The sequence below is a fragment of the Oreochromis niloticus genome, linkage group LG15 (assembly GCF_001858045.2).
Source record: "Oreochromis niloticus isolate F11D_XX linkage group LG15, O_niloticus_UMD_NMBU, whole genome shotgun sequence".
In the NCBI taxonomy this organism is placed as follows: Eukaryota; Metazoa; Chordata; class Actinopteri; order Cichliformes; family Cichlidae; genus Oreochromis; species Oreochromis niloticus.
In genome coordinates this window covers 5285623-5299277 of record NC_031980.2, presented here as the reverse complement: position 1 = coordinate 5299277, position 13655 = coordinate 5285623, and the positions used below count along the sequence as shown (strand labels likewise).

General features: G+C 40.5%; 2 protein-coding genes across 2 annotated transcripts; one reads left to right on the top strand and one right to left on the bottom strand.

Moving 5' to 3' along the window:
* Positions 1–3771: 3771 nt before the first annotated feature.
* Positions 3772–8499, bottom strand: mgat2 (alpha-1,6-mannosyl-glycoprotein 2-beta-N-acetylglucosaminyltransferase). The gene is made up of 2 exons (XM_003440648.5): positions 8292–8499; positions 3772–5769 (listed from the first exon to the last, which is right to left on the bottom strand). Exon 2 carries the CDS (start codon positions 5516–5518, stop codon positions 4109–4111), a length of 1410 nt encoding a protein of 469 aa, XP_003440696.1. The 5' UTR covers positions 5519–5769; positions 8292–8499; the 3' UTR covers positions 3772–4108.
* Positions 8500–11247: 2748 nt separating this feature from the next.
* On the top strand, positions 11248–12304 carry rps29 (ribosomal protein S29). The gene is made up of 3 exons (XM_003440649.4): positions 11248–11399; positions 11858–11957; positions 12195–12304. The coding sequence occupies exons 1-3, from the start codon at positions 11338–11340 to the stop codon at positions 12201–12203; spliced, it is 171 nt and encodes a 56-aa protein (XP_003440697.1). The 5' UTR covers positions 11248–11337; the 3' UTR covers positions 12204–12304.
* The last annotated feature ends 1351 nt before the right edge of the window (positions 12305–13655 follow it).

Here is a 13655-nt window from a genome sequence, read left to right as displayed (position 1 = left end):
TTCTGTCAGTTTAATTACAGAGATATCTTATAAGCTTTGCATTTGTAACAACACCTCAGTTATTCAACATGACAAATCGTGCTGCGGTTAATGAATGAAATCTGGCTTAAATGGTGAGAAATAAATGTGTAAGATAGCAGAAAATCTTCTGGTTGCTCGTTACACAGACTGTCCTGTCATTGCAAAACAAAGCCTTAAGTTTGACACACCTTCTCTAGGAGATTTCTAAAGTTTCCTTCTACTTCATTTTGAGAATTACCTCCATGACTACTGAAGTGTTAGTATTGCAGCTAACCAGCAGGTGGCAGTCTTGTTCAGGCAAATGAGAGCTTTTGGAATTTTTTTTTTTCCATAACATTAATCACTTGATCAAACGGGGAAATTGCTGTCTATGTGATATGTAGCCTATATCCTGTTGTCTCCCCCTCGGTCTCCCATCACAAATGTATTGCTTCCACTTCATATATATTTTATATTCAAAGAGCGGAATAAAACTGCTTCTCCATAATTTATGAGCTACTTTTAGGAGAAACACAAGCACTCATAGCCATTAAACCGGCAGCCTGTGGCATCGCTGTTATGTGAGGGGAAAAAAAGGTGTGATCAGCAGGATAGACTGGCACAATCATCCCGTCAGGCTGTCACTAAAACAGCTCTGACTGAATGACTGATCTCTTCTGGGCTGGCCACATCAATCTTCAGCAAGTGTCAATCAGAATTAGTGAGATATTTACATTTAAAAAAGAAAAACCCCACTGATGGTAATATATGTGCTATTATTGTGCTTTCTGTGCTGTTTACAAACCCTATCACCTTTGAATGGCAATCAAACTACAGTAGCATCGAGCACAGGCTTGAAAAGAGCTGCATCTATCTTACACCTTCAGGGAAATGGGCCCTCTTTGATAGGTATTCAATAGCTTGAAAACAAATCCCACTGCACAATCCCTCTTTGACCATCTTTTCGCACTGATGCAATTCCCTCGTCTGCATGTCTCCATATATTGACCCAGAGTTTTGTTTACCTGCAATGTGTGCAACGTCTATGAATGATTAATATCGCCTCCCGGGGGCTAGAAGCCCAGACTGAGCAACATTTCATGTGATGCAGAAACTTGACAGTTACTGTGAGAAGGGAGGGAGGGGAAAAAATTAATTCATGCCTTTATGTCAGCGATAGATTTGAACGTACAGGTCTAGTCAAGTTGGGGAAAGGATCACATTAATCTAATTTCATTTTTAAGCTCCGCAGGGATGTTTATTTAACCCACTGCTAAGACCTGTGGTTAGTTTAGACCAGGGGTCCCCAATCTCAGTCCACGAGGGCCGGTGTCCCTGCAGGTTTTAGATGTGTCCTTGATCCATCATCACAGCTGATTTGAATGGATAAATTACCTTCTCAACATGTCTTGAAGTTCTCCAGAGGCCTGGTAATGAGCTAATCATGTGATTCAGGTGTGTTGACCCAGGGTGAGATCTAAAACCTGCAGGGACACCGGCCCTCGTGGACTGAGACCCCTGGTTTAGACATTAAAGAATGAGGTATATTATAAAGTCGGGATAAGAGGGTGACAAATTAAATGCAACATGGAATACAAAGTTGCTTCATTAGGATGGCTGTATTGACAATTGGCCTGGATTCTAGAGTGGATAGGCAGTTTCTTCCTCTGCACCTTTTTAACTGCAATTTAGATAACTGTGTATCATGAATTTTTAGGAGGGGGAGGGTATGGGTAATGGTCTTGGGCTGTACAGAACTTAAATCCAATGCTCTGATGTCAGCTAACCATTAGTCACCACGAATCAAGAACAATGTGCCACTTCCTCTATTCTCAGTTCTATTCTAAGCCATGCTTCCCTTGTGGTACAGGCCCAATTATTGAGTATGCACCATGGGAACAGCTGCACAATTTGCCAGTCGCATGACCTCAGAGAAGCAGCAGCAGTATGACTGCATGTCTTCACACTGCATGATGAATTGAAGCTTACTAATAAGAAATTAACAGGAACTGCTTACCCTGCAGAGGTTGCATTGTTTTGTTTTTGTACCGAAGAGGAACATTTGAGAGGCTTTGTGTCAATCTAAATAGAAACATTCACACTAAGGAAACAACCTCCTCTTCATACATTAAAGTATTTAATCTTTAATTCATGCGGTGCTTTATGCTGAGAGTTGTGTCACTGAAAGGCCACCGGCAGAGTCTACCAGAGGAGACCTTAAATGTGAACCCGTTTGAAGAGTTCAGTCACTGATAACTTATTCCAGATTTTGAACAGTATGCAGAACTGATTGTTAAACACTGCCAGGAGGATGGGTGAAGGATGGAGTGATGGAAAGAGAGTAGGGGATCAATGCAGCCAGAGAAGCCAGTGAGCTCGGGCCTCAGCGGAAACTATCAATACTGAGCTGTGGTCTAAGCACTTAAAATGTAAATGCATCTTCAATAGGAACAACAGAAAACAGAAAGTAGTGTCAGAGCCTTGGGAGCTCTCCAGGTGCATCGCGTTTATTTCTCTGTGAGAATCTCTGCAGATACAGTAGCACAACGTTATACTACATTGGGTAGGGGCAGTGATGCATTGCAACAAAACAATGGCCTGCAGTTTTATTTAGCTGCAGTGCATCACCATGCTTCTTCTGTCAAATATAACACGATGAAAACTGTAGCTCTGCGCGCCCCCGTTACTGAAAGCACTGATGGAATTGAATTCCAAACTGCTGCAGTCACTTTAATATCGAGTCTTCTGGTGTTCTCTAATAACCTGTTGAAGCTAAATGGAAAATTATTTAAATAGAATGAGGTGTCTCAACGGATCTACTTTGATCTCAGCAAATTTGTGAGATATAAATACCTTCAAACTAATTATGTGGGCACAGCGGGACTTCTGAGTCCATAGTTTTGCCAAACTCGTGACTGCACCAGTGAGCACTTGCCTGCTCTTCCCAATTTGCCACCTACTGAGATATAGATGGGTGACAAATTACGGGAACACCTGAATGCATAAGTGCTATAGTGAGGGGATGCTGTAGCTCAGTTATGCTGCAAGGGTCACTGATCAACTTAAGAGGGGAGATCCCTACTCATCAATAAAACGTTCTGAGCAATCACCTTTATCCCACAAACATTCCCACCCTGATAAGCAGAAATTGAGTGGTCAGTAGCACAGGATGTGAGAAGTTAGGGTTTCTTCAGAGTATCTAGGGTTTGACAAAAATGTTTTGACCGGAGAGATAATGGTGGGCAGTCACCAGGTTTCAACTCAACTCAAATACCTAAGCCAGATTTCAGACATTTTTAAGCTACTGTTAATTTGGACCCAGTTCTGCCTTTGTGCCTTTTGTAGGCCACATTTTCACAGGTTTGAACTCATTTCTTGGTGTGTACTATAAGATGTTGGGATCATTTCCTTGGATGGAAAATTAGGGCGGATAGAATCCGTGGGCTGCCTTTCAGTCCAATCACTGCTATATTTCTTGTGACAGCGCTTTCCATACCCACTGACACCAGTTCCAACTTTTTGGCACTAGCAACAGACTTATGAGTTAGAAACTGGCCATTGATCCGTGGAAAAGGAGCACAGGGTAGTGCTGGTCCTAGTTTCGCTTTGGTGCATTTTGTAAACGGACCTATAAACTGCGTAGGAAAAATGTGTGGTTCTTTCTGTCATAAGAAACTCACAGCAGCCTTTAGGCACCGTTCTGACCTTTTTTCCAGTGTATGTGTGCAGACTGAGCAATGGCAACAGGTCAGTGGAAACCAGTGGCTTAAGTTATGTTGGCATTACCTTTAATTTGTTTCCCATCAGTATGTTTTTAGACTCTGAATATCAAATGATGCATATATTAATCTTAAAATCTTGTTATAGAAAACACAGCAATATATATTGTTTAGTATATCAATGATACAAAACATTGCAGACTTGTTAGAATTACTTAAATAATTCAATGTAAAGACATATTTGTGTTAAAGAAGCCAAAAATCCAACATTCGTCTTTATTTGGAACAAGCCAATAAAACAGGCAATATTAAGAATAGTCCATAAAGATTTACTTTTTCTTTATATAGGATGCAAAAGAGACAATAATATATAATAGTAGCAATTAAGGTCACTGTAATCGAACATAGCTCTTGCAGAGTTCATGATCCCTGATGTCTCCCCAGCCCCCATTTTTCACATGTGGGGCCACTCCTCCTGCCCCGTTGGCTGGCAGTCTCTTTGTGATCAGGAGGTTTTTTGGGAACAACTGGTTCCCACTGCTCTGTAGGATATTTTCTATCTTGGTTTTCTGGTTAACGGGCATGCAAGAAGCCTTCTTGTGGTGCATGCCGCAGTCTCCGGCATGGAAAATCCGTGGTGCCTCGCTCACCATGACCTTCCAGTAGGAGGGCAGGCATGACACAGTCAAGTGTTGTAAAGACCAATCCCAGTTGTAGTCATCATAAGTGCAAAAGGTGTCGGTGCATTGGATGAGTTTCTGGTACGTCTCTCTACTTAGAGCCATCCCCATGTTGTGCTCGGTGGACTTCCAGGGTTTCACCTCCACTTTATTTGCTTTGCTGGAGTAGCCAATGTGGCTGTAGCTCCCCAGTGAGAGGATATCGCAGTCTGTGCACTGCTCCCTTTTCAGAGCAGTCATTTGCTTTAAGAGATGGATAAAGTCCGGAGACAAGTAGTGGTCCTCTTCGATCAGAAGAACGAGACCCTTATGGTCTTTGAGAACTCGAACTCTGTCCCATACAAAGTGAAGCTTCCACCACCAGTGGTGCTTGGTCTGGGAAAACTTGGCCTCCCGGTAGTGTCCAAACGAGTCAGGGTACTCTGCGTTAATGCAACCCAGTTTTAAGGCGTCTTTCTTGGGGATGTCTCTGGGGCAGTCCCTAGGGTCGTTTCCAGGGAACTCCTGTGGGTACAGCTGGATGCTGAAGGGGAAGAAAATCTGGAGGACTTGGCAGAAGTCAATAGAGGCAACCACTTTGTTAATCTCAGGGGACCAGTAATCATGGCTGAATATCAGCAGTATGCTATCCACACCTCTGGCCTTTCGTAAACTGTCTACTAATAGCTTTAGATAGTCTGGTCGGTTATGGACCTGAACTACTACAACCAAATCATCCTTCTTTCGAGTCATCTTAAATTTCTCTTCATTTCTTATCGTCTGATCAAAGTTTAGCTGGAAGACAATGCCACGGTAGACTAAAGTGGTATTATCCACATCTGGCTTGGATATTTTGGCTTTGTCCTTTTCTTTTTCTTGGTGTGTGTCATTTGCTTGTATAACAGGTGCTGGGACAGGTGCCCGACTGACCGCTGGCGTTGCTTGTTCCTGGTTATGACTGTTGACGCTATTACTGCTGCTGCTGCTAATAATGTTGCTCCTCCGCACCGCCTCCACTTCCCTGGGTAACGATCCACTGTCGTTCTTCTTCTGCCTTCCACTGCTCCAGAAAGCCAGGCCACATATGACAACCACCAGAGTCAGTAACACCACCTTCCTCTTGTAGATTCGGAATCTCATGATAGAGGGTTATCCTCTTGTAAAGGGAGAGAAGCTGATAATCGGGAATCGAGATGCAGCTGTATGGGGGGGCTTACGCTTTGCACTGGGAACAGGAGCGATTTAAAAAGAAAGTGCTATGAGGCTAAGTGTTGGCAAAATTAACTGTTGTTGTAAACATGGATCCCACTGGAAAGTCACTGGTGCTGAATGAATATTCCATAAGGCATGATGGTTTCTGGGAGGCAGCAGAGTGGCAGTGAGTGTACCACCTGAATGAAAAATAAACCAGAAAATAAAGTTAAGTGCATTGTGACAGGTGGGGGTTAGCCAATGTTGCGAAAATCTTGACAGAAATTTGTTTCCACAGTATATAAAGCACATTGCCATGCTGCAACATGGAAAAAGAGATCAACTGATGTTTAAGCATACTCAACTGTTGCACATTACTGCACCGGGTTTGGTCTTGCGTAATCAACACTCATTAGCTTTTGCCATCCCACACACATAAGGTAGGTCACTTGGTAACAACTGAACCACCTACACGACAAATGCGCAAAACTAATATGGTGATAACCTTAGGAAACGGCATCAATCTCTGTAAATGGTTAATAATCAGACCTGCAGTTTAAGTTACTATGTCAATCGGTTTGAACTTCTTCTATTCAAACATACAGTGCAGTACTAAGAAAGTTTTAGGTACTTCATGCAGAACACTGACCAGTCTATCTGTGAAAGTGCTGCAGCTGAGTTTTGACGTGCACATAAAAGAAAAGCATTATGCTGTATTGTTAGTGATACCTGAACCAGGATATGGTTCACATCCAGGTGAAGCCATTCAGGTAGGTTCACAAATCTACAGTAAATACAGGTACATACGCGGTATGTTTAAAAGCTTCGCTCCACCGAGCATTCAGCACCGAGTGAAACATGCAGTCGTGTGCTGACGTTCAGCTGGACAGCACATTGTCTTTAATTTTCTTGTTTTTCCAACTTTACTGCCAGAACCCACTAACTCTGGAGGGATTTCACTCTCAGCTCTGACATCTGACTTCCACACCAAATGTAAAGTAATACTCACACAATAATGTTATCGGGATAGGAGACACCAGGAAAAAAATTCCTGTTTAGGAACTATTCACTAGGAGCGTCTCATTCTATAATCACAATGGACAAATTTAACATACACATCGCATAACAATTAAGCTGAAGTTTTTTCCTTTATTTAAAAGTAAAATGATCAAATCATGAGAAAGTTAAATGCAACAGAGCCTATCCTTCTTGAAAATGTTGTACTTAACGGTACAGAGACAGTTGTTTATCATATAGCTTTGAGATCAGTTTAGTTAGAATTAATCAGACTAGATGATTAGACAGGGGCTACAATCGAGGAAGACAAAATTCAAATGAAAAAGAAGCAGATTTTACCAAGTGCTTAAAACAAGCTACCTGCCAAGTGCCACCAAAAACTGTCAACATAACTGCTGCTGTTTTACAAGCAGAACATTGACCATATCAAATGCAGATTTCTGTACATTTACTGTACTTTGCATTGAGTTAATACCTGAAAGCACCTCCAGTTTACTTATCTTCCCTTATCTGCAGAGTACAATTAACATATCCAATAAAATGCATTTTGTCCGATGACAATATAAAAGTATATATTATGGTTTCACAGACATTCAATAAATGATAATCACCTAGCTTTATCAGAAATATACATGCAACTGGCTGCCAGCCAGCCCCTACGAAGAGTATCACAAAAGCCACAATTGTGATTTCATCTAATCCTCACCCTTACCCCACACTTCATCTTCGCTTATATCATCAATGTTGATTAAAGCTCAATGCTTCTAATTTGCCCTCCATTTATTTTCCCCCTTAACTGCATTATCAATATTGATCGCTCATTTCTGCTGAGCAAACCTCCATACTTTATTCATTATTAAATTAGTAGTCTCTCAGGCTGACTACCTGACCATTTATTCTGTTTTCTGTCTGCCTGAAAACTCTACTTAATGGTAGCATCCAGTCCAGACTGCAGTGTGTCACCGACACTGCCTAGGAAAGGTATCTGATACCTACTAGAGTCTGTGATAACAGAAGTAAACACATTCCCTGTAGCTGCCCCACACAGACATATATATTAAAGTAAGCCCCAAATGCTATTAGCAAATGTGCACAGAAATGTATTAATATGTGATATGTACTTTAAGGAAAGCAGCTAAATGCAGGAGTAAAACGATACAGTTCTCTAATCCATATTCTTTAAATTATTGCAATCTGCATGCCCACATTCGGCTTTTCCGTGCTAAATGCTTTCCACACGCATCCTGCCAAATCAACTCAAATATTTGGTCTACAGCTTAACGTATTTCCTATTTTAATCCACTTAATTTCTTTTATCGTGACCTAAACCGGTTTATACTAGCAGTACAAGCGCCTATAAATGTGCAGTTTCCTCTTGGAGCCTAGCTACAACACAAACCCCATCAGTTTGTCTGTCCTAAATTGGCCGCCGTTGAACAACACCGAGCCAGCGGCGGCTTCAATCGATTTTTTTAAACCACGAGATACAGTTTTTATCATTTCGCCGACTAACACAAAACCCACAGAAAGCAGCCAAAAACAACGGCGGACGCCTCAGCTTCGCTCTTTTATGACAGCCAGCATCACGGAAATGCTAACAGCAAGTTAGCAACGGCGTCAGCTAGCAACTTGCAAGTAACACGCCCGGACCGAACCACCGTCAACACCGTATCGAACCACAACGACCACGCTCACAGTACTTTACCTAAAACCGCAGAATCCGTGCGGAGCTTTCACTGCGAAGAGTCAGTACGGTGGCTTCCCATTCTCCCCCATACCGTTCTGCAAAATGCACGGCAAACGCAACTGTCGACTAGCTGTGTGAAAACACTGCCTGTCGCTGTCCCACAATGCACCGGGCCAGCGGGGGGCACCAGAGATACCCGAAATATCTTGAATCCCCGCTGCTGCTCCTGCTGCTGCAGATACTCTGCTCTCTAAACTGACCTTATAATGAGGTTTGAGTGGCTAGGAAAAGTTAGTGGGCCTGTTTGAATTACCGTTGTCACCCCAAAATGTGATTGACCCCCCAAAAGTAATTCCCCATGTTTTTATGTGTGATTTGCTGTTTTTGATGTCTAAATCTGTGGTTTTTGGGGGGTAAATAGGCTGTGGTAAACAAGATTTACGAAGGGGTTATATATAAAATAAAGAAATTACTTGTTTTTTGTTTCTTTGTTTATCATTTTGCATTATTGTACCTAACATTATATTCAAACCAGTCATTTTTTGGCTTTATAGTCTTTATAGAATATTTTTAATGTCAGTGTCATTTTTTACCTGGATGAATAAAGGCTATATCAAAGTTGTTTTTTTAAGTCGCAGACTAGAATGATCTTTCTAGCTGAAAATGACTTAATATCATTCACAATTAAGTTCAGTTGAATTCAATTCAGTTCAGTGTATTTCGTACCAAATCTCAACAACCGTGTCCTCGGGGCACTTTATATTGTAAAGTCCCTACAATAATAGAGAGAGAATTCCAGCAGTCAGATGATGAGCAAGCACTTGGCATCAGTGGAAAGGAAAAACTCCCTTTTAGCAGGAAAAACGCTCTGGTAGAACCAGGGAGAGGCTGCCATCTGATACAACCAGCTGGGGTTTAGGGGAGGGAGGACAAAGGCGCACTGTGAAAGAGAGCCAGAGTTTAATAACTACTATTAATAATGGATATGGTTGACGGATTGCAGGCCAACAACTCGTCTACAAGATTTTAAATACTGGCAGTTATTTGTTGGCAAATAACAGGAATCACTTTTTGGCACAACACTGGGATTTCTTGATTATTAGTAAAATGTGTTGCAATTCTACACAGACTGCCTTAATTGCTACTTTTTTTGGTTTTTTCTTCTTCACTGATCACTCACAGTGCAGACCCAAAAAGGGAAGTGTTGAATTTTGTTAACTCGTGGAACCTATTTCAGCAATACCAACCTCCATCAGATGTTACGAGTAGCTCCATGTAAGAAGTGTACAACACAGAGGAGGAATTTTGGATCAATCCTCCCTACAAACTGTTCCCACAATAGGTCTTGATTGAACATCCCTCTTCAAGTCATCCCACAGCATCTCAATTGGTTTAAGGTGAACATATCCTAACTTTGCCATTCAAAAAACGGTTTCTTATTTCCCAGCTATTCTGCCGAAGAATTACCTGTGCACTTTGGGCCTTTGTGTAGCTATTGTCCTGTCACCTAACCTCTCCCAGGATAGGTCACGGACAGCTGCCACAATAATCTCTTGTTAAATTTTCCTGACAGACTTATGCATTGTTCCCTCAGTGAGGACATGGGGTTTTGGTACTGAGATGCAGTGCATTTTCCTTACAAACCTGCATTTTTTCTTCTTCTTCAGTAATTCAGTATTTGCCTCCTTGAGTATAAAAGATGATGCCAAAGATGTTATGAAACAGCAGGGGATCTTCTGTAAATTTGAAACATACTATTAAAAATACATTTAGAGCCTGCAGTGCTCTTCTATATTGTAGCCTTCCAATATTACCACTCTTATTCAGTGATTTTCTTATAATGGACATGTGAATAAAGATTTTATCAAATTGCGAAGATTTCTACACACGTGTTGTTGTGAGCCTTGGGTGCTTTTCCACTCTTTTGAGGATTGCACATTGTACACCCAGAGAGTGATAATAGTAATGGTCTTGAATTCCTTTCATTTGTAGAAAAAGTGTCCTGGGATATGTCTTAGAGTATTTCTTTGTATTAAAAAAACTCTGTCAGTACATCAACACATTTTCAAAAACTAAAAAGTAAACCCACTCTGGAAGGTAACTGAAACTAAATTGAATTTTAAAAAAACAACAACAAAAAATCATTACAAAATACAAAACTATGCAAAAAAAAAAAAAAAAAAAAAAAAAAAAAGATTCTTTGCCCTGATAAAAATGACACAATAATTCTGAGTAAAATGCAACTGAAATATATAAAATCAAAGGCTGAATTATTCAAAGAATGAATCATGCAAAAATGCAAGGTGCAAGTTCAATGTACCAATCAATATTTTAATTTAAAGTTGACGTTGTAAGTATGTCACGAAATTAATTGGAAGATTTACATATAATTAAATTATTTAAAGTGTGTATTTGCAGTATATTTCTTTCTTTCTTTCTTTTCTTTTTTTGAATATACAATAACTATGTATCTGGTTACGAGTAGCTTTTTGAGAAACTGGAGTTAAATACATATTTGTTTAGTCTGATTGCGTTTGGTTATGAAGATTAGACCGCATTTTGTGGGTAATCAATGAACAATTTCAGGCATTTGTGGTTTGCATGATTTTTTATTGCAGTAGATTTGTACATGAGTTAATTAACACGAGTTAATTTGAAGGATTATGTGTGCAACAAGATGCTCACGCTAAACAGAAAGAGCAAGCACTTTGCTTTTTTAAGTGCTTATGGTCAACAGACAATTGTTTCCGAGATGAAGACTGAATAGTTTAATGTAACATGGTTTTATTTAAATGCAGGGCTTCGAGCTGTAAGAGAGGAGATATATCCTAGTTAAATGATATCACGGTTACCCATTGGGCTGTGAGATTTATTAATTCAAATTGATTAGTTTTGGCGATGTACAAAAAAAAATAGGATTTTAAATTTAGTTTAGATTTGATGTAAACAGCCGCTAGGAGGCGGTACACAACAACCCGAAACCGGAAATAGAGCACCAGAAAGCCTATTTGCGCACGCGCGCCCGTTCTTCTTCCTTTCCGACACTCGAGCGAAAAGAGACAAGATGGGCCATCAGCAGCTCTATTGGAGTCACCCCAGAAAATTCGGACAGGGATCCCGCTCCTGGTCAGTGTCACCTTTATTGCGTTGTTTATCGGTTAACGTGATCAAGTTGAGGTGATATAAGGTGTTTCTGGCCACCTTATCTTTAAAAAAATGCTACCAAACGTGCACCGCATGTGCCCTGAACCTGAGCTAATATGGCGGAGGCGAATGCTCCCTCCTTCCCTATTAGCATCAGCCGTGTGTGTCTTTTGACCGGCTTTGGTTTTATAACAGCTAGACTTACCGAATGCCCTTAATGCATATGAGTTAGGCGTGTAATGTCTTCCGTCGCTTGATCGGAAGAAATGTAACAAATGTTTAACGTTATTGAGAGTAGCATTATTACAGGACTGTTAAAGTTAGCCCCGGTGTTCAGAAGAGCACATCGGCTCATAGTTTACGACAATCGACGCCAGGGCTTTTTATAACTGGTACATAAAAGCGTATATGTGATTAATACTACTCTGATGTTGTTGCAGCCGAGTGTGCTCTAACAGACATGGCTTGATCCGTAAATACGGGATCAACATGTGCCGCCAGTGCTTCAGGCAGTACGCTAAAGACATCGGCTTCGTTAAGGTAAGTTGTATTTTTCTGTAGCCTCTCAAGTTGATCATAACTTTACATAACAGAACATCAACTGAATTTCCGACTGTATAAAGTTTCATTAGGACTGGCTTTGCTGATTTGAGGATGAAGCCCATGAATTAAATGTTGTTTTAATTAAATGTTGAGTTTCATGCTGTTTTGCTCCTTACATGCATGCTATATGCCCGTTTCTTTACAATAACTAACACCTATTTTATGTTCTTACAGCTGGACTAAGATGTCTTGTGCCGATGTCCTCGGATGGGTCAAGTTGTCATTGGAAGTCTGACCATGATGGGATAATTCAGCACTGCAAATAAATCGTTTTTTTTGTCCAATTTGTTTGATTTTTGCGTGGTTATTTATTGGCATAAATTTGATATTTTTTTTCCACAATGGATAAAAAGGGCTTTTAGATGAGTGATCAAACACCATTAATGATCTCTTGTTTTGCTCAGCAAAGTCATGTTGGTCATACAGTTAAAGATGGTTCCATTTTAAATAAAATGTCTTAGTTGCTCACCTTCTTTGAGTTCCTGTCTATGAAGAGTTAAGCAAACAGGTTTTATATAGCAAGAGGTTTTAAATTTGAGTAGAACTGAAACTTGATCAATATTAACTGGGGTTAACATTGAGTTGCAAGTCTTATGGCTTTTTTTTTTTTTTTTTTTTTTTGTTACATGAGTGAAATGTAGACATCCTTGTAATAGGTAATAGGTAGATAACTGCAGAGAAGTGGTTTGTATCCATGGAAACTAGTGGACAGGGAAAGACTGATGGGAAGAAAACACAATAGGAATGAAATAGCCGTAATTTAATAATGGGGTGGGGGAGCTTTCAGACAGGTCGGCTTTGTCTGTCGCTTGAAAACAAACCAGGCAGCATGGAAGTAAAATATTTCAGGTGGAAACTCAATTTTAAGGTTGCATTGTGGTTGAGTGGTCACATTTCTTTGTTAATAACCTTTAATGGGACATCCGCTGAGCTATTTTGCAAGAAGTCAAGTAGTGCAATTAATCCTCACAGTTGTGCATCATGGTAGCAGCGTAAAGAGCAGCTGATTAATTTTTAATTCAGCGTGCCTTCACGTAAAACAACATACCCCCAGCTCTCATCCAAGGACTGCTAACATGCTGAGATAATGGTCTTGCTCAAAGTTAATGAAATTTGATAAGTCCCCTGTAGTGCGCCTAATTGCTTAGCGCCTCGTGACTGAAGCTACCAAAGTGAAGCTATTTGTTTAAGGCTGTTCCCAGGTAGATGGGATTCTGTGCAGTCTGATATTGAGTTTTTCTGGGGGGGGTTTGCCAGGATTTACTATAAAATATTTCAAATTTTTGTTCTCACCTTTAAAAAAAAAAAAAAGTTAAGTGTTAGGCACTAGATGGCAGCAGCACGTCATGCTCAGCGCCATTGATAATGTCACAGACTGCTGGTAATGCTATTTATGCCCCCCCCCCCCCAAAATAAAAAATCTTTCATTCATCATCTCCAAAAGTTGAATCTGTTCATCTGGACGTAGTGTTTTGTGGGAGAAACGTTTCGTCACTCATCCAAGTGACTTCTTCAGTCTCAGCTGACTGCAGGTTTCCCCAAACCTTATAAACAGTACATTTGCATAATGACTGAAACCAGCCCACTGAAGGAACAATGGGCTGTGAGGTCAGTTCCTTAATCATAATTATGCAA

Coding starts and splice junctions, on each gene's coding strand:
- mgat2 (XM_003440648.5), bottom strand. CDS start 5,518: ATGAGATTCCGAATCTACAAGAGGAAGGTGGTGTTACTGACTCTGGTG.
- rps29 (XM_003440649.4), top strand. CDS start 11,338: ATGGGCCATCAGCAGCTCTATTGGAGTCACCCCAGAAAATTCGGACAG. Junction 11,400..11,857: donor GGACAGGGATCCCGCTCCTG/GTCAGTGTCACC, acceptor ATGTTGTTGCAG/CCGAGTGTGCTCTAACAGAC.